The 23,749-nt window shown below is 50.8% G+C and overlaps 1 protein-coding gene across 2 annotated transcripts in view; it reads left to right on the forward strand.

Annotated features, from left to right (window-relative positions):
• Window positions 1–1,539: 1,539 nt before the first annotated feature.
• Window positions 1,540–23,749, forward strand: part of SFRP1 (secreted frizzled related protein 1) — a 66,324-nt gene continuing 44,114 nt past the window's right edge. The window contains exons 1-2 of one of the 2 annotated variants that reach the window (XM_084615229.1): window positions 1,540–2,304; window positions 14,809–14,886. In XM_084615229.1, the coding sequence (XP_084471355.1) occupies window positions 1,761–2,304; window positions 14,809–14,886 (622 nt within the window). In that variant the 5' untranslated portion in view covers window positions 1,540–1,760. The remainder of the gene's footprint in view (window positions 2,305–14,808; window positions 14,887–23,749) is intronic. The other variant, XM_084615228.1, reaches the window with a different exon arrangement.

The following is a 23,749-nucleotide window of genomic DNA, read 5'->3' on the forward strand; positions in this document are numbered from 1 at the left end:
TTCAGTTTGGAGCTGGCTGGGGAAATGGAGGGAGGCCCAGATGGGGCTCTGGCCTCCCTGCCCCCCAAGATGGTTCTGACTGAGGGGTCCTGTTCTCTGCACCTACAAGCTCTGTTTTAGACCATGTTCCTGTTGTCTAATAAACCTTCTGTTTTACTGGCTGGCTGAAAGTCACGTCTGACTGTGGAATTGGGGTGCAGGGCCCTCTGGCTTCCCCAGGAGCCTGGCCTGTGCGGATGTGCTGCGGGAAGCGCACGGAGGGGCAGGGGAGGCTGAATGCTCTGAGGTCAGATCCAGGAAGGTCGATGCTGTGTGAGCTTGCCCTGGAGACAGTCTGCTCCCAGAGAAGAGGCTCCTCGAGAGTCCTGCCTGGCTTCCAAGGGAGCAGCTCCAGAGCATCGCCCGGTGACCCCATGACACTGGCCTTTCCGATTCTGACCCCGTATTTCTCTGGAGGTGGCTGGCAAATATAAAACTACTTCTGAATTAACCCCTCCTGCACAAAACCAAGGAAACAGCGCGTGGAGCCATTGTCGGGGGACAAAGGGAATTGCTGCAAAACAGAAAACTGCTTGGAATTGTTTATTCCACAAAGCCCAAGCCCAGGGGCTTGTGAACCCAGCTGGACCAGGTGTAGAGCCACCTCTCCTTTCCCCTCCATGACTGAAGCCTTTGGGAACCTTCTAGCAATCAGCTTCCTCCGAATGATTTCTCTCCTGAGGGGAGACTTATCAGCCCTCAGGAACGGGGGAATAAAGCTGCCCTGCGCTGCAAGGTGTTGGACCATTTACTGATCCGGGCTAGGTGCTCTGAAGCTGAACAGCCCCAGAGAATTGCTGACTTAGGTAACAAATTGGACTCAAATGTATGTTTGAGCGACAGGCTTGTCAGATTTATACAAGTAGCTCCGATGAGCTAATGTGTGTTTTTAATGTTTGCCTCTCTAACACCCTGCGTCCCATCCAGCAGTAATTATTTGGGGGAGGACAGCAGGGAAGCCAGTGCTGGTTTCAAACTGCAAGAACAAGTGGACTGTTCTCTGGGCTGCTGGACAATGCTAACTGCAGAACTGCCATATCTTCACCCTTTCAGGAAGCTCTGACAAGAGAACTCCTCCACTGGGCAGCACAGCAGACTCTGTAAGGAGCAAAAAGTTCCTGGGCTTGTGGTCTGCAGGTTTCACGGCACTCAGAAAGCCTCTCAGACATGTTGCTCGCTTGCCTGGAGCTGTAGGGAACTAAGACTTGGTTGATTTGTGAGTCAGTGTGTGCGACTCTGAAGGTAAAACATGAGCTGTCTCCATTAGCTGGCATCCGAGAAGTTTGCTGCTTCCTGCAGGGAAGATGCAGTTCACTCTGTTGTGCAGCTTTGGGTTTTGTTTTAAGGGGAGTTGACCTGTATCTAGCTTATACCCAAATGAGCCCGTGCTAGGGAGGTGATTGGCTAATTGAGTCTGTGACTGACACTTGTAAATGAGTGCACTAGGAGCAGCTCAGTGCTGATTGGCTGGTGTGTGAGGCTCAGAAACTCTCTCCAACAAGAGCTCTGGCCATTCTCAGTCTGGCTGCCTCCAGAGTAGGTGCTCCAGGCACAGCCACCAGGCGAGAGAGGCTGCTTCCTTTGCTCAGGCACTCAGAGGCAAGGGAAGGAGGGCAGACCTCTGCCTAGCACCGGGCGGGAGGATTTCTCTGCAGACCTCCAACCCAGGAGGGGAAAGGAAGCAGAAAGCTCCTGGAACTTGATTTCATTCAGCTTAAAGAATGGGCAGAGTCCACAGTTCAGGAGGCCCCAGCTGGAGCGGAGCCGGGGCTCTGCTGGCCTTGGCAGCCGGACTCTTTGCTTGCAGTGATGCAAATGAATATGACTATGTGAGTTTCCAGTCCGACATAGGCTCTTACCAAAGTGGGCGATTTTACACCAAACCCCCGCAGTGCGTGGCCATCCCAGCGGACCTGCGCCTCTGTCACAGCGTGGGCTATGACAAAATGGTCCTGCCCAACCTGCTGGACCACGAGACCATGGCCGAGGTGAAACAGCAGGCCAGCAGCTGGGTGCCCTTGCTCAACAAGAACTGCCATATTGGCACCCAGGTCTTCCTCTGCTCCCTGTTTGCCCCCGTGTGCCTGGACCGGCCCATCTACCCCTGCCGCTGGCTCTGCGAGGCCGTGCGTGACTCCTGCGAGCCCGTCATGCAGTTCTTTGGCTTCTACTGGCCAGAAATGCTCAAGTGCGACCAGTTCCCCCAGGACGACGTCTGCATTGCGATGACCACTCCCAACGCCACAGAGGCTTCCAAGCCCCAAGGTAAGACTCACTGGTGCTGACCCTGTCCCTACTAACCCCTGGGTTCCCCCCTTTCCTAGCAGAGCAGAGGCTGGCCTGAGGGAGATGCAGCTCCAGTCCGAAGAAGAGCTCCCTCCAGAAGTGGTAGCACGAATCACCTGAACTCTGCTCCAGGGTAGCCGCCCCTCCTCCAGCCACAGAGGGGGGAAGAGAAGGGAAGCAAGTTCTCCCTTTAGAACTTGCCCCAGCTACCACTTTGCGAGCAACTCTTCTCTCTGAGTGTCCCCTCTCTGCAGCAAGCGTTCTGCCGAAGTTCAGTGTCTTAGACACTAGCAGGATCAGCCTCTAAGCATGTAAATGTTCTCCTCCGGGCTGGGCTCCTTCCTGGTGGTTCTGATTCTCTTAGACCGGAGCCTAGTATTGATATCTGGGACCCGTCTACCACTATTGACAGTGACGTGAAAGGGACGGCTGCTGCCTCTGTTCTAATGGACCTTTCTTCGCATTCCTAAGTCTCATGGAACCATTTTAGAGTAATAGCCCAGGCCACACATCTAAACCTGGGCTAACCTGGGGAAGGAGTGAAAATAAACCTGTCAAGAACACCCTGTTTTCCTAGCAGCGCTGAAATTTGAGGCTGGATGGGCTTGCTTCACTCATGCCACAAAGCAGCCTCAGTGCAGCAGGTTACACGTATTTAGAAAAACAAATCCTGTTCATTTCAGGTAAGGGCTGTAAACCTGGACCTGGGGCTGGAGTTTTGTACGGGGCAACATTTCTGATCAAGAATTTTATTGTAAGTTAAACAGACTTCCAAGTTGTTTGGACAAAGCAGAGGCAAACTGATTGTTTGATTCTATTGGACAGCAGATCTATTTGATATTCCATGGACTTGTGTGGATTGAGTTACACTAATCTTTGGAGTACTTGTGGCACCTTAGAGACTAACCAATTTATTTGAGAATAAGCTTTCGTGAGCTACAGGTCACTTCATCGGATGCAAAGTTTAGTTAGTTGGGGGATTGAGCTGTCGCTCACGAAAGCTCATGCTCAAATAAATTGGTTAGTCTCTAAAGTGCCACAAGTCCTCCTTTTCTTTTTGCTAATACAGACTAACACGGCTGTTACTCTGAAACTAATCTTTGGTTTGTTGCTTAAAACTTTTAAAACAAATAGAGGACCAGGTGTTTAGCTCTCCAGTTCTGGATCCTAAAAGTATTTCAAAGGTCAGTAGGAAAGAAAATATTAAAAAATGAAGACAATGTATTTAAAAAGGGCTTGCAGCTCTCTTCTTCTGGTGCCTCTAGCTTCACTTGGAAGGGACAGGATCACTTGGTTTTCCTGAGCTGCTTTTGAAGGGAGTTCGTGGCAGCCAGGGGAATAATTCCAGTGATTTATTCCCTGTGTGTCCAGGGTTCATCTGAAGATAAATTTGCCATTCATTATAGCTGCTCAAGTGCAGTTACCTTTGGCAAACAAAGCACTTTATGTTCTGCTCAGTGCTGAGGGAGAGCCCTTGCCCAGCCAGCCTGGGTTTCTCCTCTCACTGCGGGTTATATAATATTATGTTACTTTCCACACCAGAAACTGTACTGCCCAGAATCCTCCAATTATCATTTAATTTCCACTCTCTAGGGCAGGAAATGAGCGCAGTCTGGAATCAAGGAGTAACATCCTCAGCGTGTCTGTAAAAATTAGAGCACGGAGCACTTGCAGAGAGAGAGGCACTGGCCCGTTAACTCTGATTGCTGAAAAGAGTGGGGAGCAGGGGGGTGGAATTGTGTCCATTTCTCCCTGTCCATTCGCAGCTAGGATCCCAGCCCCTGCCAACACGGGGGCTGCTCGGCTAGGGAAAAGAGTGAGCATTCTGGTGCTTTCCTTCAGCAGGGATGGGACTGACCCGTTTCGCCATCCCTGTCCCAATGCAGCAGGGGCTTCCACAGAGTTTCCGATCTCCTGAGCCTTCCTTGGCAGGAGGGAGGGTGGCTCCTTGGAGAACAGGGAGCTGGATCGTCCCTGCTGCTGTGAATTAGAGCATCTTAGCCCTCAGTTTAACACTAGGTGGAAAAGGGCAGAGTGATGCCATGTTTGGGTGACAAACCTGACCCGGTGACAATGTGTGACAAGGAGTGTGGGGGGGAGACACCATCTCTCAGGGGGGCCCTGGTGCAGCTGCACCAGCGCAATCTGTCTGGACATCAGCATGTGGGGCATGACATGCACTGCAAGGTCCAGCCATGGCTGGTAAATGTTTGGGGGGAAGAGGCTCTTAGTCTGCTGTCACGTCCCCATAGGGAACCCACCACTCCACCCACAGTCGAGGCAAGCTGGGCAGCCCAAGTGAGTTCCCAGGTACACTGAGAGTCCCACCTGATGGGTGAGTGCAAGGGGCAGGACATGGGGGAACAGCAGGGATTTGTGGAGCACAGTCTCCAATTTTCTGGCTTTTTCGGGGTTTTGACCCAACTTTATCTCTTGGAAAAGTCCTTTACTTTGAAGGAAGGCTGTGAAATCACTGTCTTGAAAGGCTACGGTAACTCAGCAGAGCTGTGCTCTCGTCTTCTGAGAACGTAGGAGGACTTGTTCTGTGCCTCTTGGAATCCCCAGTGTAGTGCTGTCCCCATGTGCTTTCCGCGGTAACCCCTGTCATTACAGATTGCCACTGCTTTGGGTCAGCCTAGACTCAGCACTTCCCAACTTCTTCTTTTAAAATCAGTGCTGTTTTCAAGGGCTAGGAAAGAAGGTCTTTCCAAACAAACCAATTCTGCTCAGCTTTCCCGTATAGGTTAGGCCATGTCTACGCGGGAGACCTTACAGCCTCTCGGCTGTACTGCTGCAGCTGCGCCATTCTAAGGTCTCCCGTGTACCTGCTCTATGCTGGCAGGCGAGAGCTCTCCGGTAGGCATAATTAAACCATCCCCAATGAGCGGCGGTAGCTACGTTGGCAGGAGAGCTTCTCTGGGCTGCTGCTTCTGTCGGTGTAACTTATGTCGGTCAGAAGGGTGTGCTTTTTTTCACCGACAAAAGTGCTAGGTGTAGACATAGCTATAGAAATGTCCAAAAATAGTTTCGGATAAACACAGGATTTAAAACTCAGCACCCTCCCCTGGGCAGTGCTGATGAGAACTGTCCCTCTCTAACCATTTCTAACATGATCGCCGACACAATATAAATATCATTATGCTAATCACGGTAATCAGTAAAGTGACTTTGTTACAATAAATGATGTCAACTCTGGTTCCAAGCATTTGTGAATCCTTTTCTGTGGGTTGCAGAAAGGATCTAGGCTTGGCCCGCACTTAAAAGTTACCTCAACATAGCTACAGTGCTCAGGGGAGTGAAAAACATTCACACCCCTGAGTGCTCTGGTTAGGTCGACCTAGAAGTGGGTAGGTTGATGGAAGAATTCTTCTGTTGACCTAGCTACTGCCTCTTGAAGAGGTGGATTACCTACAGCGATGGAAAGACCCCTCCATCCGTATAGGAACCATAGCAGTGTTTCTGTAGTGCCCAAAGTGTAGACATGGCCCTGTCCTACCAGCACTTCAGAAACATGCCCATCACAAGAGCTTCTGGATCCATTGACTGTTCACTTAAAAGCACAAATTAGTAACTAGGGTTGGGCAAGTTGTGGAAAGAAAGTACCGAAGTCCTCAGCTACACCTACATCTCTGTTAAATGGCATTCACACTCTTGTTTGCCATGAATGTTCATACAATTGATTTTGTTTGTTTGCAAAAACATTCCCAGAAAGCAAGAGTCTTTGAACGCTCATGTAAAAGTGTGTTCACATGAAGGCATGTGCTGGGAAAGTTCCTGCAGCCATCTTGAAATCCCTTTCACTTTCCTGGCTCCTGCTGGTAAGGTTTTAGTTGTGTCCATTTGGAGAAAAACTACGATGTGACGTAGCTGACCAGTCATCCACCAGGGATAACAAATAGTGACTGCTTTGTGCCTGTCCCATCGGCAGGGTATTTCTGCATCAGGCACATAGTTTCAAATAGAGAACATTTTGCAACATTCAGAGGGCTTGATCCTCAGCTGGTATCGCTTAATATAGCTGCACTGACCTTAGTGGAGTGATTTACAGCAGTGGGGGCTGGCCCACAGTCTCTTTGTGGGTAACTGACAAACAGCGAAGTGGGCTCAGGTTCCCAGATGCATTATTTACTAAGAATTGTTTGCCCCCTTCTATTAGAAACAAAGAGCTAACAGGCAGAGTGAACTTGAAAGTTAATCCCAACCTACAGCAACTCTGGGACCCCTCCCCAGCCAATGTCTCGTACCCAACCTCCTAGCAAAGAGTTGGACCTTGGCCTGAAATCAATAAATGCAGGGGCCTGCTCCTGCAGGGTGCTGAGCCTCTGCAAGTTCCCAGCACCTCACACTCCTGCAAAGAACCACGGCAGAGCGAGTTGCAGAGCACCCTCTGAAAGCCCCCAGCCTCCCAGCTATGGGCTGATAATGGACCGCTGGGGGGTGAGTCAGTTGCAGTACACCAGCTCAGCCTGGGCTTTTCTGCTGCTGAACCGCTGGGGCTGCTGGGCTCCTCTGCTCCTGGGGGTAGATTTTGTTCTTCGGATTTTTCTTTTTATTAAAAAAAAAAAACAAAAAAACAACTAAACTGGAGCCCCCTTAGATTTCAGGTGCTGGGACTTGTTTCCTGTTGACTTAAATAAGGTCAGAGCCCAGCACTGCTCCCCCCTCCCATATTAATAAAAACGTACGAACCCTTTCAGTATTTTTCCCCATTAACACCTTAGCACTGGAATTTGGTTCTGCCTCTCAAAGAGCTGACCTGCTGAATTCCTTTCTCCTTAAGTAGGAGGCGGTAAAGCCTGCAGGCCTACAGGATGCATCAGGGGAGTCACAGATTAATATAGCATTACACATTCCTCTTCCTGCCCCTGGAGTAAGGCTGCTTGAAAGCTGAGCGGTAGGAAACGGGCAGCAGGGGAAAACCAGGCTGGGAACAGACTGAGGTTGTGTTCAGAAATGCTGTCAAATGCAGAAAACAGCGTGTTGGCCCAGTCAAAATTCATACCAGCTAGGAGATGCCCAAGCCAGGCTTTGTCCAGGCCTCCGGTGATCTGAACTCACTGTGTAGCCCGGGACCCCAGGCCAGCATCAATTTCCTTGCAGCCCCAGAGTGTTATTTTAGGCCAGGTCTGCCCTACAGGGTTAGGTTGACGTAAGCTGCCTTGCATCAACCTAGCTGTGGAAGTGTCTTCACTTAAATTTGGCTCCAGACGACGTAAGTGCCTCTCTAGCAAATTTGGTAACTCCACCTCCCCAAGCGGCGGAGAGTCACAGTTGATGCAGTTAGGTCGACACAGTGTCAGTGTAGGCACCGCGTTGCATCCGGCGACTGTTACTGACTGTCAGGGGCAATCCCACAATGCCCCACGCTGACAGTACCGTCGCTACATGGGGAGTACCCGCACTGCCGACACCAGGAGCAAGTGTGCACACACGAGATTGAATAACTGCGGGGGCCGTATGCCGATGTAAGTTAGGCCGACTTAACTTCGGAGTGCAGACAGGGCCTTGGTGCTGCTGGATGTTGGTCCACGCCAGAGCCCATGTTGCCTTGCTCCCCAGTTTGCTCTGGGCCCTGTGCAGGGGCAGTGGAGCTGGGCTATGGGCTGCAGGAAAAGACTCGGTCCTGTTACTGAACACATTCTGAGCAGCCGGGGGGCTGGTGACTGTTCAAAGTCAGACAGCTCTCACAAGTGCCCAGCGAGGAGTCTCGGAGTCTGAAGAGTCCCCTTTGTCCTTGAAGGGCATGCTCCCTCCCCCATGGCATCAGGGGGTTAAGAGACACAACGCCTGGGAATCCTGTTTGGCCCAGATAACAAGTAACTTGTTTCACCCGAGTCCCTCAGGCATTGTGGGGTTGCCCTGCCCCACAGTGTCCACGCAACCCATTCCTGGGAGCCAGCCAAGTGCCAGCTTCTGAATATGTGTTACCAGTACACAGTGCTTAATTTGTAATGAAAGAGGGGCTGGGTCTCACGCAATTTTTTTACATTCATAACTGACGTGGCAAGCCCAGATGTGCCAGGCTCTGAACTGCCGGGCTGTGAACCTCCAGGCCCAGAGGTGCCAGGGCTCCGCCCTGCCAAGCCCTGGCACCAATTAATCACTGCCAGTACAGGAATATCCATCACCTTTCTCTCCCCCTTCCAGCTGGAGATCTCCAAGTGCTGTTCAAACAGTCACATTAAATCCTCACGCCATCCCTTCAGGCAGGTAAATGTTACTAACCCCGAGGGGAGTTGGTGGCACAGGGCGGGGTGGTGACCTATCCAGGCGCATGCCCGGGGGCCAGTGGGACTAGGACCTCTGGTCTCTGCTATTATATCTGTGATGAAGAGATGAGTACATAGCTGGCTCCCATGTGCATTTCTCTGTGGGTTGCAATACCATTTGATAACCACAGGACAGCACATCCCGTACCTTACCCTGCACCTCTCGGGCCCCTGCCTCTGCCCTCCTCAGGGGCCTGACAAGCAAGCAGGGTGAACTCCAGCAGGGTCCTGGATACGGGATGTGATGGCCTTCTCCCCTCAATTGGAGCCGTCTGTGCACAGGATGGGGAGACGTGGCCGTTAAGGGTGGGCGAGAAAGAGAGGAGAAAACGGAGCTATCATTAGGAAACACCATGGAGGCGCTTGGTCTTAGTGCTGGTGGGGGTGGGGCTAAGCATGTGGCAGCCAAAGCCAGGCAGAGAGAGAGAGAGAGTGAGTGTGTGTGTGTGTGTGTGTGTGTGTGTGCAAGCTTGGTTTGTCTCCTCTCTGCCACACCTTCCAGCATGGGGATTGCACAGTCCCTGTTCTGCGTCCTGCCATGCGGGGAAGCTTACGCAGAGCTGGTAATTGCTTTTCAGGAGGGATGTTGAAAGGGATGTGGCCGAAAGATCTTAACTTCCATGAGGCACTCTGGGCGCTGCTCTGCCTTTAGATGGCAGCCTTTTCCCAGGAAGAACCAAAACATGGCTTGTGTGAAACTATGTGACAACCCCTGGGGGCAGATATTATCAACAATTAGCTCACAGATAGGCTTGGCAGAATTCACTGCTTTTTATACAGTATTGATGGATAACATCAATGTTTATTTTTAAGGATTTGTTTTTTCAATTTTTATCATTTAAATTTTCACAGTTGTGGGAAATTATGGGGGGGGTCAGACAATTATTTAATGACAGTAGATGCTGAGACTCAAAAAGCTAACGCTTTATAACTATTAAAACACAAAAAGAAAAACACAAAAAGAAAAGACTTCTGGCACCTTAGAGACTAACCAATTTATTTGAGCATAAGCTTTCGTGAGCTACAGCTCACTTCATCGGATGCTGTAGCTCATGAAAGCTTATGCTCAAATAAATTGGTTAGTCTCTAAGGTGCCACAAGTCCTCCTTTTCTTTTTGCGAATACAGGCTAACAGGGCTGCTACGCTGAAACCTATTAAAACACAAATTGTCAACATCATGTGTAAATAGACCATGTAAACGCTAACAAGTTCTCGTGCAGCATTTTCTTCACTTTGCCTAGCTGTGAATTTCGATTATTATTGATGGAAATGTTTGTGGTCAGTTGTTTGTGTACGGTGAAATCAGTGTTTATTGACACTTACTGATAAAAATCTAATCCTTCTGAGCCTGATGGCTCCCCACAGCACCGGCCCTTCAAGCCACAGAGAGCAGCAGCTGCTCTTTGGGCTTTCCTATGTTCAGCTTTGGTGTCATGTTCCTCAACAGTTCCCCTCTTTTGTGGGCACGCTGTAGAAGTAACTCCTGGAGCTTCTGACCAAGTGGAAAGCACTCTGCATTCACTCTCGAACCAGCAGGAAGTTTAGTAATGGTCTGAGGACACTGATGCTATTGTCTATTCCTCACGGTTATCATCAGTAGGCTTCAAAGCACTTTACAAAGGAAGTCAGTATCATTAACCCCATTTTACAGATGGGGAAACTGAGGCATGTAGATTGGAAATTACTTGCGCAGGTCACTGGTAGAGGTAGGACTAGAACCCAGGTCTCCTAAGGCCTAGGCTAGTGTTCAAGCCACTACTGCTTTCTTTGGGTAAAGTCAGACTAGAAGCTATTCTGCAGGTGCTGGAAGTGAGAGGGGGCCTGTACGTTCCACCCCACAGATTGCACCTCCCACAAGATACAAAGCAGAGTGCACCTGCTGGTGTGAGGCTGGTTCTGAACTCACCCTGCACCTCAAACACCTACCTGCATGCATGTCCCAGGGCTGTGGGGGCTGGCCCGAAAATGGATTAAAGTGCAGTGAGACCAGACCCAGGAAAGCCGGTGGACAGAACAGGAGAGTAGAAGGTCCACTGGCAGCCCCAGTGTAGGTGAAACCTCTGTTCACAGGTCAGTTATTCTATGGGAACCGGGAAGGACTCTGGCACCAGATTCCCTCTCAGCCAGCGCTTTGCTGGCTGCAGCCTGTGTCCGGGTCTGCTGCTGGCTGGGACTTTCCATGAAGCCAGCTGGAGATGTTTTCTTATCTACCAAGCTCATTCTCGATTGAAACAAGTAGAAATTGGCTTGATTCGCCCCCACCCAACAATAGTGTTGGCACCCTCCAGGTGGGCTCCAGCAAGGGAGGGCAGCTTTAAAGTACAGTGAGCTGCCTTGGTAGAGGCTGCACAGGGGACGTGCTGAGTCAGCAGACTGACCAAAGGGTCAGTTACTTTTAGGACTTTTCTGCTGGCTCTGGGCCCTTGGTGTAGGGGGCACCTTGCACAATTGCTGTGCACTTGGCCCCTGGGGTAATTCGTGCCACCAGGTAATTCTGCTGCCATAAACCCTGCAGCGAATCTAGCTCTGCTGCAAACATCTTTTACAACCAGCCTTTTGGGGGTGAGTCTGCGAACAGGAGGAATGCAGGGAAAAGTCACACGGAATGATTGAGTGACAGACGCTGAGCAAGAGGATCGGGGAGTCCAGGGCGCAGGGCACTGGGCTGAGATTCAGGAGCTCTGGGCTCTGGTCTCATCTCTACCCTGCCCTGCTCTGTGACTGTGACTGTGGTCGAGTCACTGCCCTGCTCTGCCTCCCTCCCTCCCCACTCTTCCAGTGGGTCTGTGCACCACCCAGCACAATGGGGAGTTTCCGGGGCTCCAGTGACACGGACGCTTGCCCTCACTAGGGAAGAGCTGGGTTAACACATGGGAAAATCCTCACGTGGACAAGGCAATTGTGGTTTTCATATGGGCTAACTGGCTTAACTCTTCAGCTCCCCCCAGTGTTTGCCTCAGCCCATTAACAGGTGTGCGAATGACACACTGCCCTCGCCACACAGCTGTTTCCAGGTGTGAACTAATATGTGGGAGGTACGTGTGAATAGGGGTAATTCAGCTGTGCGACTAACCTCCCAGCTCTGAGCTGTTCTTGGAACATGTGGCTGAAGGCCTCCTGGCTCTCAGTCCAAGCACTTGGAGGAGAATGCCCTGGCGAGACCCTGTGGCTTCCTTTGTCCATTTCATACAGTTCATTAACGTTTGGAGGCTGGATGGAAATCTTCCTTGACTGCTTATTGGAAAATAACTTCCTGGGGAGTTAACAGGCCCTGGCTAAAGCTGCGAGGGCTGGATCCTGCTCCTATCAAAGTCACTTGTAAATTGAAAAGATAGAAGTAGTGATTGCATATTATTGTTTCACAAGGGGCCTGCACCATACATCCCTGCCCACTCCTCCTCCCACCCGTGGTGGAGAAAGAGAGACAGAATCCATGGACACCTGGATCATGAGATGAGCTAAATTCTAGATGTTATATGAACACTGTGGTTAATTATTTGTTCCCCAGTAGCATCTACAAACTTGACTGAGATCAGAGCCCCATTGGGCAGGGACCTGCACATGCAAATAGTAACAGACAGTTCTTGACTTAAAGCATTTAGAACCTACATAGAAAAGGGAAGGTTTATCATCCCCATTTAACAGAGGGGGACAGAAGTACTATGTGACTTGGATGAGGCTGTCCAGGGAGACAGTGGCAGAGAACTGACCATCTGCTTTCCTGAGTGGCAGGACAGTGCCTTAAGCACAAGACCATCCTTCTCCTCTGAGTTTACACCTCACTTCATTTGGGATCTGTCTGTTTCTTTGTCCAATAATCCTGAAGTTCGTCAAGGAGGGATGCCCATCCTTCTGCCCTCAAGAGCCCGGGGAAAAGCCATCCCCTCACAGAGTAACAGATTCCAGATCCAGAAGGGACCACTGTGATCATCTAGTCTGACCTCCTGGGTAGCACACGCCAGAGACCTGCTGCAAAATAACTCCCGCAGCAGATCTTTTAGAGCAACAGCCAGTCTTCATTTAAAAATGGTCAGTGAGGGAGAATCCACCCTGACCCTCAGTGACTTGTTCTACTGGTGAATTACTCTCGCTGTACGTTGTACCAGGCAGAGGTGTGTTCTTATATTCCCTGGGAATCGCTCTCCCGTGGAAAAGGGCCCTCGAGTTTGCTGGACCAAGAGCAGAAGTAGGGTCTCCCTTTTCGATAAATGTACCCGTCAGCGGCGTACACCTGTGCTCTGGGTGACCACAGCCCATCTGCCGAGAGCTGGCTGCAGGACCTGGAAACAGGGCTGTAGGTCAGGGCACAGTGTCACCACATCACAGGGCGGACCTCAGGAAATGACCCGGGATGGCATGTCCCACCCTCCTCTAAGAGCCCCGCTGCAATCCAGGACGAAGCCAGGGCTCAGAGTGAGGCATGTGGGTGGGAGGAGCGTAGCTGCCTTGCTGCCACCCAGGGTGGGCTTGTTCTGGGGATAAACTCCAGCCATTAGGGCTGTCAGACCCGCAGGCCCCCTCTGACATGTACCCCCGCTGCGGGAGTCCAGCCTCACTCTTCCTCTGCATTGTTAGTTCCGGATCTTACCTGGCGGAGCCGTGCTGCCCGTTTGGGGCTCCGGTGAGCTCCAGGATGTCACTTATGGGGATGCCCTTTCCCCCCATTCATTGGAAGCGTTGGAGGCAATATGGAGTGACACTGCTTAGGGTCTGGCCCCAGAGCAGCTTCTCCCTGCCAGTTTGGCAGCAGCCTTCCCCGGCCGGCTCCTCACCTGGCCCAGCAGCTCAAAGCCAGGCCGCTGTTCTGTGCGTGTCTTGGCTGGGTGCACTGTATCGCTCTTAGGCCACCCCTGGGGAGGGCCTTGTGCCCCTGCTGCAGCAGAGAACCCCAAGTGCAGTCAGACCTTTAGGAGCAGGAGCAGAGACTAGTTTCTCAAGAGCACAGCCGTAGGGCTCGAGGGCGGGGAGGGGCAGAGAAGCACCAGTAAAGCCCAGAGCATGGCTCATAACAAGGAGGGACGGTGTGAGTGCCGTGCAAAAGGAGAAACAATGGGTCCTGTGCTTCCCTCCACTTCTCAAATAAACAAGCTCGCCTGTACTTGGTGGGAATTCCTGACACATGCTCAGAGGGGACATGCTCAGCAGGTGACTCGGTGCTAAAACCTTCCTGACTCACAGAGATATTGTGTGACACACAGACCCCCAACACACACTCACGCTAGCGGTGAAAGGGTTTTGTTTGCTCAGGGAGGGAGGGGAGTGAGCTGAGTCACCCTGACGAATTTCTCCTCAAAGCCTGTGGAAAGGAGCACCACTGCAATAGGACCAGTAACAGGTAAAAGCCACATCTCAGTCAAATAATTTCCTCCCCTCCATCCTTTAAATCTAAAACCAAACCTCTGACTGGGTAACAAGCTTTGTACAAGTTTGGGTAACCCTTTATGTCCCACGTTGGGCCACCAAAAAGGTGGTATTAATGTAGATGGAATAACTCCATACATTTCCGGTTCCATAGCTTCTGTTCTTACCAGGCAGGATTTCACCAGTCAGCCACAAGAGTGGCAGGTCTGGCCCATTCGCTGAGCAGTGACTCAATCCCAGCCGGCAGCCTTTAGCTTTCAGCTCCATTGTACAGGGAGGTGGGAACTGCAGAAGGAAGTTGGTGCAGAGAACTCCTGTCTGCAGGAGGCTGTAGCTGTAAGCCCCACTTCACCACAGAAAGTTCCCTGCCAGGGCTCTGGGAACCTGTTTCAGCAGAGTTCCTTAGGCCTGGTCTAGACTAGAAAATTAGCTACGTTGTTCAGGGGTGTGAAAAATCCACACCCTGGAAGAATGTAGATAAGCCAATTTAAGTCCCTGTGTAGCACTTGGAAGGAGCCAGAAGAATTCTTCTGGGGTGGGAGAACCCCTCCTGTCGGCATACGTAGTGTCTGCACTGTGGTGTTTTAAATGTAGACCAGCCTTTTACCTGCACACCAAGCCAGGCTCCTCATCCATCTGAAAGTGGCTCCTTTAGGCCTTCCCATGGGCTCCCCAGGCCTCAGATCCTCCCCAAGGCTGGGCCATTGGTTCAGCACGTCATGGGATGCATAGAGAATGCCTTGTGGGAGGGTAGCCCTGGTGGGAACTGGTCTAAGAATGTAACCAGTTTGGCACCAAATCTCTCCAGTTTGAGTGTGCTCTGTACTGATCCCGTCTCTCCTCCCTGGCTAGGAACGGCTGTGTGTCCCCCCTGTGACAACGAGATGAAGTCGGACGCCATCATTGAACACCTGTGTGCCAGTGAATTCGGTAAGGAAACATTCCGGCCTCCTCTTCTCCCTTTTCAGAGTTTCATTTACACGAGGGAGGAGAAACTCGATATCATGCCGAGCCCCCTCTCCTTGGGCTGCTCAGCTAATTACTGACAGTTTCCTGTCTTGGTTAGGAATTGCCATGGTGCAGTAAATTCGATGAAGAAGGAGCAGCTCCCTCCTAGCATGCTGGGAGCACTGCATGGCTGCTGCAGGGCCATCATGCTTTGCCTTTTCTTTCTGGTGCTTGCATCAAAAACTAATGTGGATCCACCCTGCTGAGCCAGCAGGAGCCCGGCTGGAAGTTCCCCTGGGGCGGCCATGGCTGTTCCGCTGAGTCTCATTATCAGACTGGAAGTGCACTGCCCACAAAGTGTCTTTGGTGCTGGAGCTGCATGGAGCCGAGTCTGGGACTGCTCCCTCTGAGCTGTGCAGAAGAGAGCTAATCGCACCCAGGAGCAGGGCCTGACCCTGTACGTGTCCTCTGCCCATGTCATCATCTACCCCAGTGCCCAGGGCTACTGGCCTGGAGCAGCGGAATGGCATCCCAAATTGGCAGTGGGGAGCATGGCCACTCAAGTAGCAGGGCAGTGGGGGATTGGCCCCCTGGGGTGCCTCCCCGCCGGCCCAGGAAGCTGCAATGTCACCCCAGCCGGGCCTCCCTGAGGCACTTGGGTGGCAGGTTTCTCTCTAGTAAATGGACATGCCCCTAGATGTCACTGTTGTGCTGTGGGAGGCCGGGAGAGGGGAGCGGAGAGATCAGGAGGCTAACGGGAGGGCAGGCAGTGAGGGATAAAGAGCTCGGGTGCTTACAGCCGGGACACAGCTGGGCCCTGGAGTTTGAGTGACTCAGACTTAGCGACACAGGGAAGCTGGGGAGGTGGCGGCAGTGGGAAGTGGAAGGGGCGCATTCCCAGATCGTGGATCCTGCCTGGCTTTGCTAACCTGGGCCCACGTGCAGCTGAGTTTTGGGGCTGGGATTGTGGAGGGGGAAACTCCCCCACTCCTGTTCGGGGGGGAGAGAACTCGGTTTCCCCTGTGGTGTTTTGCCCTTCTCCGCCTTACACAGAGGGCCCTGTGGTTATTCATCCAAAACCAAGACTTTTTTTCTGCAGAGTCCTCCACTCTGCGCAGTTACATGCAGTCCCGGGGCCTGCTCGCCTGGAGCAGAGGCAAGAATAGCAGGGGGTCTCGCAATCTCTCTGACCTGGCTATTGTGATTTCACAGGACTTGATAAGGTCTCTGACAGCCAGAAGTCACTTATTGTTCCCTGTGCCACTCTGCAAACCCCAGCCATCACCCACCTCACCCAGATTACTTCTTCCCTTGTCTCTCCAGAGCTGCAATGGCCTGGCTCCGGTTCTACTCCTTCACCCAACAGCCTCCCCACCGCCCGTGCCTGAAGGCCCTACTCTTCGCCTCTCTCTTTCTCTGGGGGCTCTCCCTGGGAGGCTGCGCATCCCAACTAGACCCTGCTAGGGGCATTTCATGGCCTTGCCTCTAGCGCGGGCGGGTCCCCTGTGCAGAAATGGGGCAGCCCCTCCTGAATAACACCTCCTCACCCTGTTAACTCTGCGCTGTAGGAGACATCGCCTAGTGTCTGTGTTGGTCACAGGGCGCGGAGGGGGTTCGGTGGTTGCTGTAAAGATTGTTCGGTGCTCCAGGGTTAACGTGGCTTCCCCGGAGCCTTAGCACATTTCTGTTTTGACAGTGTCTCTGGCTCTAAAGCCATCCGTGTGGGGAATTTGTGTCCCGGCCAGTCAGCCTGTGGTCTGCCTTGGGGAAGGCTTCAGCGGAGCTGAGCTGGCTCTCTGCCTGGAGCGTAAGTAAGATTAGTAACTGCGAGTGACATCCCAGGAGTCTTGCACCTGCAGCCTTGGCTGGAGGAGAGGGGAAGAGCGTATTCCCCACGCAGAGAGATGCAGCCTCCCAGCTGGGCTGAGCTGCTCTGCAAAGAAGGGGCCCAGCGCCCACGCTCTGCTGGAGCTCAGGCACTGCTCACTGTTCAAGCAGGAGCATTTTTGACCCATGTGGGAAGGAAACTCCCTCCAGATGCCTCCCAGTCACCAGTGATTCTTACAGAGTAAACTTATAGCAGGTTTCCCTGGCCATGCGTGAGACAGGGGAGGAGTCTGCAGGATTTCTAGCAGATTTCCCTGGCCATTGCAGAGAGGAGGCCAGCTTGGTCCGGCTGAAGTGGAGGGGACAGAGCCAGGCTGTCAGCAAAGTGGTTGGTTCGGGGCCATTGTCTGTGCTGGGCTGCACCCTCGCTGGCCAGTCTAGAGCTTCAGGGGCTCAGGTGTGCCCGTCAGGTGGCCGATGAGTCCAGGACTGGTTGAAATGAATGCTCTGAGCTCCCTGGCTGATGTGGGACAGGCTGGTGCTGCTGACACATCGTAGAGCCAGCCAGTGTCCTCAGTTACTCCATTTTCATGTAAAATGCAGCATTTCCCCTCCAAACTGCCCTGGCCACCGTCCTCTGCCATTTGCAGGAGCCATCCAGACTTCAGCCCCCTCCTCCTGCAGCCCCATGGGGCAGCCTGTGTGTTTACAATAGCTGCTCTATTGCTCACAGAGCCCCCGTCTCTGCCTTGAGCCAGAGGTCAGGAAGGTTCAGCCAGTCAGTTATCTGATTGGCCGGCCATTCACCAGCGCCGGGGAGCAGGGGTGTCCAGGCACAATCCCGGTCAGCGCTGAGATGGACAGTTCTATGGAGCCAGCGCAGAGCAGAGGAACCACAGCCTTTCCAAAGATCCTCCCAGGCCACTGTCTTTGTGATAATTCCTCCTCATTCGGTAAAAAGAGGAAGCTGTCAATCAGCATTGCCCCTGCCTGAGAGAGACAGAGAGATCTCCCTATGGCTCCCCTCAGTGGGTCACTCTGCCTTTCTCCTCTGGTCCTCAAATGAATAACACCCCAGGAGACACACAAACGACCCCCTGCCCTACCCCGGCACCTGGTAACCCAGAATGCTGGGTACTTTAAACTATTGCTTTAAGACATCGTCCAAAAGTCCTAGGGCAGGTGTCCCCATTGTTGAATGGGGGTGTGTGTGTGAAGGTTTGGACTCAAATGTGGGTTTCTCGAATGTGGCTGTAACTCCAGCTGGCTGAGCTGTGATGTTGATAGGGCTTCAGTGGCTTTCCTGGGTGAGTCTGTGTGATGCAAGAGGTCAGACTAGATGATCATATTGGTCCTTTCTCACCTTAGAGTCTATGAAGAGTCTAGCGTCTGTTGCTAGCTGGTCCCACAATATGCAGCCTAAAGCCCACAAGGCAAGTGTGTGCCACATGGCTAGTGCAATGCAGACAAGTGTGAGCAGGGTCAGGGGAACTACGTTGCCTTGTCCCATGACTCCTTGCATTGCCTAGCACATCTGCCCAGGTGCTCCCATGGGGAGTGGGGCTGCAGGGTGACAGCCTGGCTTAGAACTTCAGAGTCATCCAGATGCACCCAAAAGTTTGGATGCTTCTCTGAGCTCCTTTGGCCTGCCAGACTGCTCTTCAGAACTTGCAAGGCCTCCTCGTGCTCAGATATCTAGGCAGAGGACACTAGCTGAGAAGGCTGTGCTGTGCTGCTCCCCCTTGCCCCTTTTGGGGCAGGAAGGAGGAATACCACACCAGACTTTCTGAGCCTCCTGAAGGCTTGTGGTAGGCTTGGGGTGGGAGATGAAGAGGGAGGCCTGTCCTGAGTGGCTGCTCGGGCGTGGCTGTGCAATGAATTTGGTTCACTCCATTATCTACTTCAAAGTGTCACATTCCAGCTTTGATTCTTGCTTTTGTGGACAAGACACAAACTTGCAGCAATGAGCGAGTGCAAATCCCCAATGGTGGCCTGTTCTGCTGGCTTCCTTTTATCAACTCTGCGTTCGTCTGCCAAACCCATGTGCAACTTTTGCAGCTATGGAAAGCAAAAATAAGCCCTTATGTTGCTAGTGTTGAGCAATGAGGAAAAGAATGCAGAGCTGGTGGTTTAGGATGTGAGGCAGACAATCATAGCTAAACAGAACTTAATGAAAAATAGTGTAGGGAAAAATATTAGTTTTCTCAGATCAAACCAGCATTAACTGTTTTTGACATCTTTGCTGGTAAACGTAACTTTCCTGGAAGGTTCTTAAAGGCCTTATGAACAAGGTGTGCATTCCGCAGGGATTAACATTTGTGCCAAAGGGTGCTATGCAATCCCAAACCTGCTCAGCATGCAGGCCTCATTATCCTTTCTGCTGGCAATGAATGCGTGACTCTCCGCAGGTTTGATTGGCCAAATGTCCCAAGTTCAAGGCAGATTTTTTCCAACAGGGAAAAACAGACAGGAAAACCTATGTAATCGTTTCCCAGGAATGCATATGCTTCAGACCAGATCAAGTAACAGATGGGGAAGCCAAAGTGGAGTTTGAATTCAATATGGCAGCCAGCCTGCAAGCCTGCTGTCTTTAGAAATGCTTGATCAGGGGAGAGAAGGCAGTCTGAGTTCTGCTCCATTGCACGGATCTCCTCTCAGTCTCCTGAATCATAGAATATCAGGGTTGGAAGGGACCTCAGGAGGTCATCTAGTCCAATCCCCTGCTCGAAGCAGGACCAATCCCCAACTAAATCATCCCAGCCAGGGCTTTGTCTGACTTTCATGTTGAGACTATTGATTACTGTAGAGAGAGATGAATAAGGGGGAACATGGTTAAAGTATTCAAAATAAATAATGGGACAGAGAAGGCTGCTGGGGATTGTCTCTTGTCCCTGTCTCAAAGCACTGGAACCAGGAAATGGAAAGGAGGCTAATTCCAAACTGATCAGAGGAAATATTTTTTCACACTCGCAGTTATCTGGTGGAACTCACTGCCACAAGATATTATTGTGGCCAAGAGTTTAACAGCATTCAAAAAGGGATTTATATTCATACAGGTGAAACTAATATCTAGAGCTGTTGCAGTAAATATTGAACAAATTTTGGGAAGGGATACAAACTCTCCTGCTGTAGGGCAGGCACCATTCTCTGGCTATTGGGGGTAGGGAGGAAACTTCCTGGGGGCAGGTTAGCCCATCACTCCCACACTGCAGGGTTCTTGCACCTTGCTTTGGAGCAGCTGGTACCAGCTACTGCCAGGGACAGGATACCAGGCTAGATGGGGCCCTGGTCTGATCTGGTCTGGAGATTTCTGTGGTCCTAGAAATCAGGCTACATGATCGTTAGCAGCTGAATACCAACGTCTATAATTTTCCTTATCCCAGGAGAGGAATATGGAAAGTGTCATTCCTGTTTCCCATAAGATCATGTCTCTGCACTGGACTGTCGACTCCGTCTATCTTCTCCCACTGTTCAGCAATTCCCTTTTGGCCTCTCTAGCATCACATGGTGATAGAGCTTTCCCAGAGGTGTGTCACATCCTTCTCCCATCGAGTCTCAGATGCAGCTTCTCCTCATTGCTGGGCTTGATCTCAGACAGCAGCACTTGCTGCCTGCTGGCTGGTTTGCTCTGTCCATAAACAGAGGCTTTTCTTTGCTGTCAGACGTCTCCCTTGTCTTTTAGCAATCCTATTTCCCACACTGATCATGCCCGCTCTTTATATTGCGGCTCAGGTGCACTTCTGGACTTTGCAACTCAGCCGCTGAGTTGACTGCAGCAATTGGAGCCAGCACTACATTGCACACCCAGTCTTTGCTCTTGCTTAGTCTGTGTTTGGAAAGGGGCAGACTCCACTTGGGACCCAAGCAAATGCCATGGTATTTTGTTAGAGCTAGCTATGGCTTTGCCAGAAGAGAGGAGGGGTCCATGCCTGCTGAGCCCCATGAGTAGTGAGTCAGCAAAGAAACTTCCAAGCAACTGCTAGCAAACCCAGAACGCCAACCTGTACTTCATGTTTGAGTGCAGGGAACAGCTACAAGCAATGCCTTGGCACCAGAGCAGGTGCACTTAAAGGGAAAGTGTAGCATCTAGAAACCCACTTCGCTCAGAGCAAAAATAAATAAACCTGGGAGGAAGAGCTGTTCCCCTGAAGTCGGGCTGGCAGGCTCAGAACAACTGTTTCTCATTGTTCCTGGAAGTCCCTGCAATGCACCTTACATCCACAGAGACTGGAATGTGGGAATGAGCCATTATGGCATCTCCATAGTGGGCAAACAGTGGGAAGGGAAATAAACTTTTAACCACATGCTTGTCATCAGTGTCTTGTTCTGAATATTCTTCCCAAATGCTGGGATGGTTACACAACACACCAGGGTGGCCAAACCAGAAGTATTCAGGCCCTTAGTGGAGCAGCCCAGGACATTAACTAACCCATATAGCAGTCTGATTATTGAGAAACTCTGTTGCAACAGAGTCCATGGGGCGGAAATACTCCTTTGGAGACAATTTCCTGGGCCGGGCTGCCCATGTAGCTGCCTCCCCTCAGGTCTCGTAGTGTTTGTGGGGAGATGAAGCAGTTGGGTTAAACTTAGAACAGGCTCTAGGACCCTGCGAGGTGGGAGGGTCCAAAAGCTCAGACTGCAACCAGAGCCCAATCGTCTACACCGCAGTTAAACAGTCCTTTGGCCAGAGCCCCATGAGCCTGCCCAGCTGCGGGGGTCTAACTGCAGTGTAGGCAGACTCTTAGGTGCTGCCAGAGGGCTCATGCCCCAACCAGCAGCTCTCAGGAATATTCCTATTGGCTCTACTCAGATATTATTCTGGGGTATAAAATATATAAATCACTTGGGAGTGGAAGGTGGGGGGAGCACTGTAAGATCCTGCAGTTTTACTGTGATTTGACAGATCTTGAATTCCTGGTGTCCTCAGGATCCCAGATCATTTGGAGTTCAATAACCAGATCTGTAAACCCACCGCAGTGTGTGTGGCTGCAGGATAATATAGTCTCTGGGACTCATTTTATTTGGCCTGAACTTTTCATAGACTGGACTATTATGGAAATACATGTGCCATGTCTGGCCATTTTTAAAAAATAATGTTTTTTATTAATTTTTCAAGAAAAATGCAAAATCAAACCAATGCAATGAGCGAGATATTTAAATGAATAAAACAAGCATCATGACAACACCAAACTACTGCAGCATACTTTCAACTTCTTTGTTAGTCCCAGGTACAGGAAAGAGGCATAGGGTTAGTGTGTACTGGTCGCAAATGTAATCTGAAAGAAAGTTGTTTTAGCAATGACATCACACAGGAGCTCTGTTACATCATAACGTCGTGAATGCATCCATCTGGCACCAGATACTAGTGTATTTCCCCATGTTGTCATTGGTGGATTTTTCTCTCCCAAGCCTGGGTTGGACAATTCTTTCAGCCATTCCAAGTCACCTGGAAGTCAGTCTTTGTTTCCCAAACCAGCATGACTCTGAGGTGTATCTGTATTTTTTAAACAAGCGCTGAAGCTGTTGCAGGTCTGAAGTGCAACCCCCTCCTCTCTTTTCCCAATGCCTCTTTCCCCTGGCTGTCCCAGAAACTGTTTCTATTTGAAAACAAAATGCTCTCCCAAGTCTAGGAAAGGTTCCAATAAGCTGATCAGCACATGACTGGTGTCTGTTGTGGATGAAGAAAAGGAGTACTTGTGGCACCTTAGAGACTAACCAATTTATTTGAGCATGAGCTTTCGTGAGCTACAGCTCACTTCATTGGATGCATACTGTGGAAACTGCAGAAGACATTACATACACAGAGACCATGAAACAATACCTCCTCCCACCCCACTCTCCTGCTGGTAATAGCTTATCTAAAGTGATCACTCTCCTTACAATAAGAAAAGGAGGACTTGTGGCACCTTAGAGACTAACCAATTTATTAGAGCATAAGCTTTCGTGAGCTACAGCTCACTTCCTCAGATGCATATCGTGGAAACTGCAGCAGGCTTTATATATACACAGAGAATATGAAACAATACCTATTCCCACCCCACTGTCCTGCTGGTAATAGCTTATCTAATAATAAATTGGTTAGTTTTAGATAAGCTATTACCAGCAGGACAGTGGGGTGGGAATAGGTATTGTTTCATATTCTCTGTGTATATATAAAGCCTGCTGCAGTTTCCACGATATGCATCTGAGGAAGTGAGCTGTAGCTCACGAAAGCTTATGCTCTAATAAATTGGTTAGTCTCTAAGGTGCCACAAGTCCTCCTTTTCTTTTTGCGAATACAGACTAACACGGCTGTTACTCTGAAACCTCTCCTTACAATGTGTACGATAATCAAGTTGGGCCATTTCCAGCACAAATCCAGGTTTTCTCACCCTCCGCCCCCCCACAAACTCACTCTCCTGCTGGTAATAGCCCATCCAAAGTGACCACTCTCTTTACAATGTGTATGATAATCAAGTTGAGCCATTTCCAGCACAAATCCAGGTTTTCTCACCCCCCCTTTTTTTCCAGAAACCACACACACAAACTCACTCTCCTGCTGGTAATAGCTTATCCAAAGTGACCACTCTCCTTACAATGTGTATGAAAATCAAGGTGGGCCATTTCCAGCACAAATCCAGGTGTTCTCAAACCCCCCCCCCCCAAACACACACACACACAAACTCACTCTCCTGCTGGTAATAGCTTATCTGTAATTACATGACATGAAGGTTGCTATTTTACAACAAAAAAACTTCAAATCCAGACTCCAGGGAGAAACTGCTGAATTGGAATTCATTTGCAAATTGGATACTATTAATTTAGGCTTAAATAGAGACTGGGAGTGGCTAAGTCATTATGCAAGGTAGCCTATTTCCCCTTGTTTTTTCCTACCCCCCTCCCCCCAGACGTTCTGGTTAAACTTGGATTTATGCTGGAAATGGCCCACCTTGATTATCATACACATTGTAAGGAGAGTGGTCAGTTTGGATGAGCCATTACCAGCAGGAGAGTGAGTTTGTGTGTGTGTGGGGGGGGG

The sequence above is a fragment of the Lepidochelys olivacea genome (assembly GCF_965140295.1).
Source record: "Lepidochelys olivacea isolate rLepOli2 genome assembly, chromosome: 26".
Classification (NCBI taxonomy): domain Eukaryota; kingdom Metazoa; phylum Chordata; order Testudines; family Cheloniidae; genus Lepidochelys; species Lepidochelys olivacea.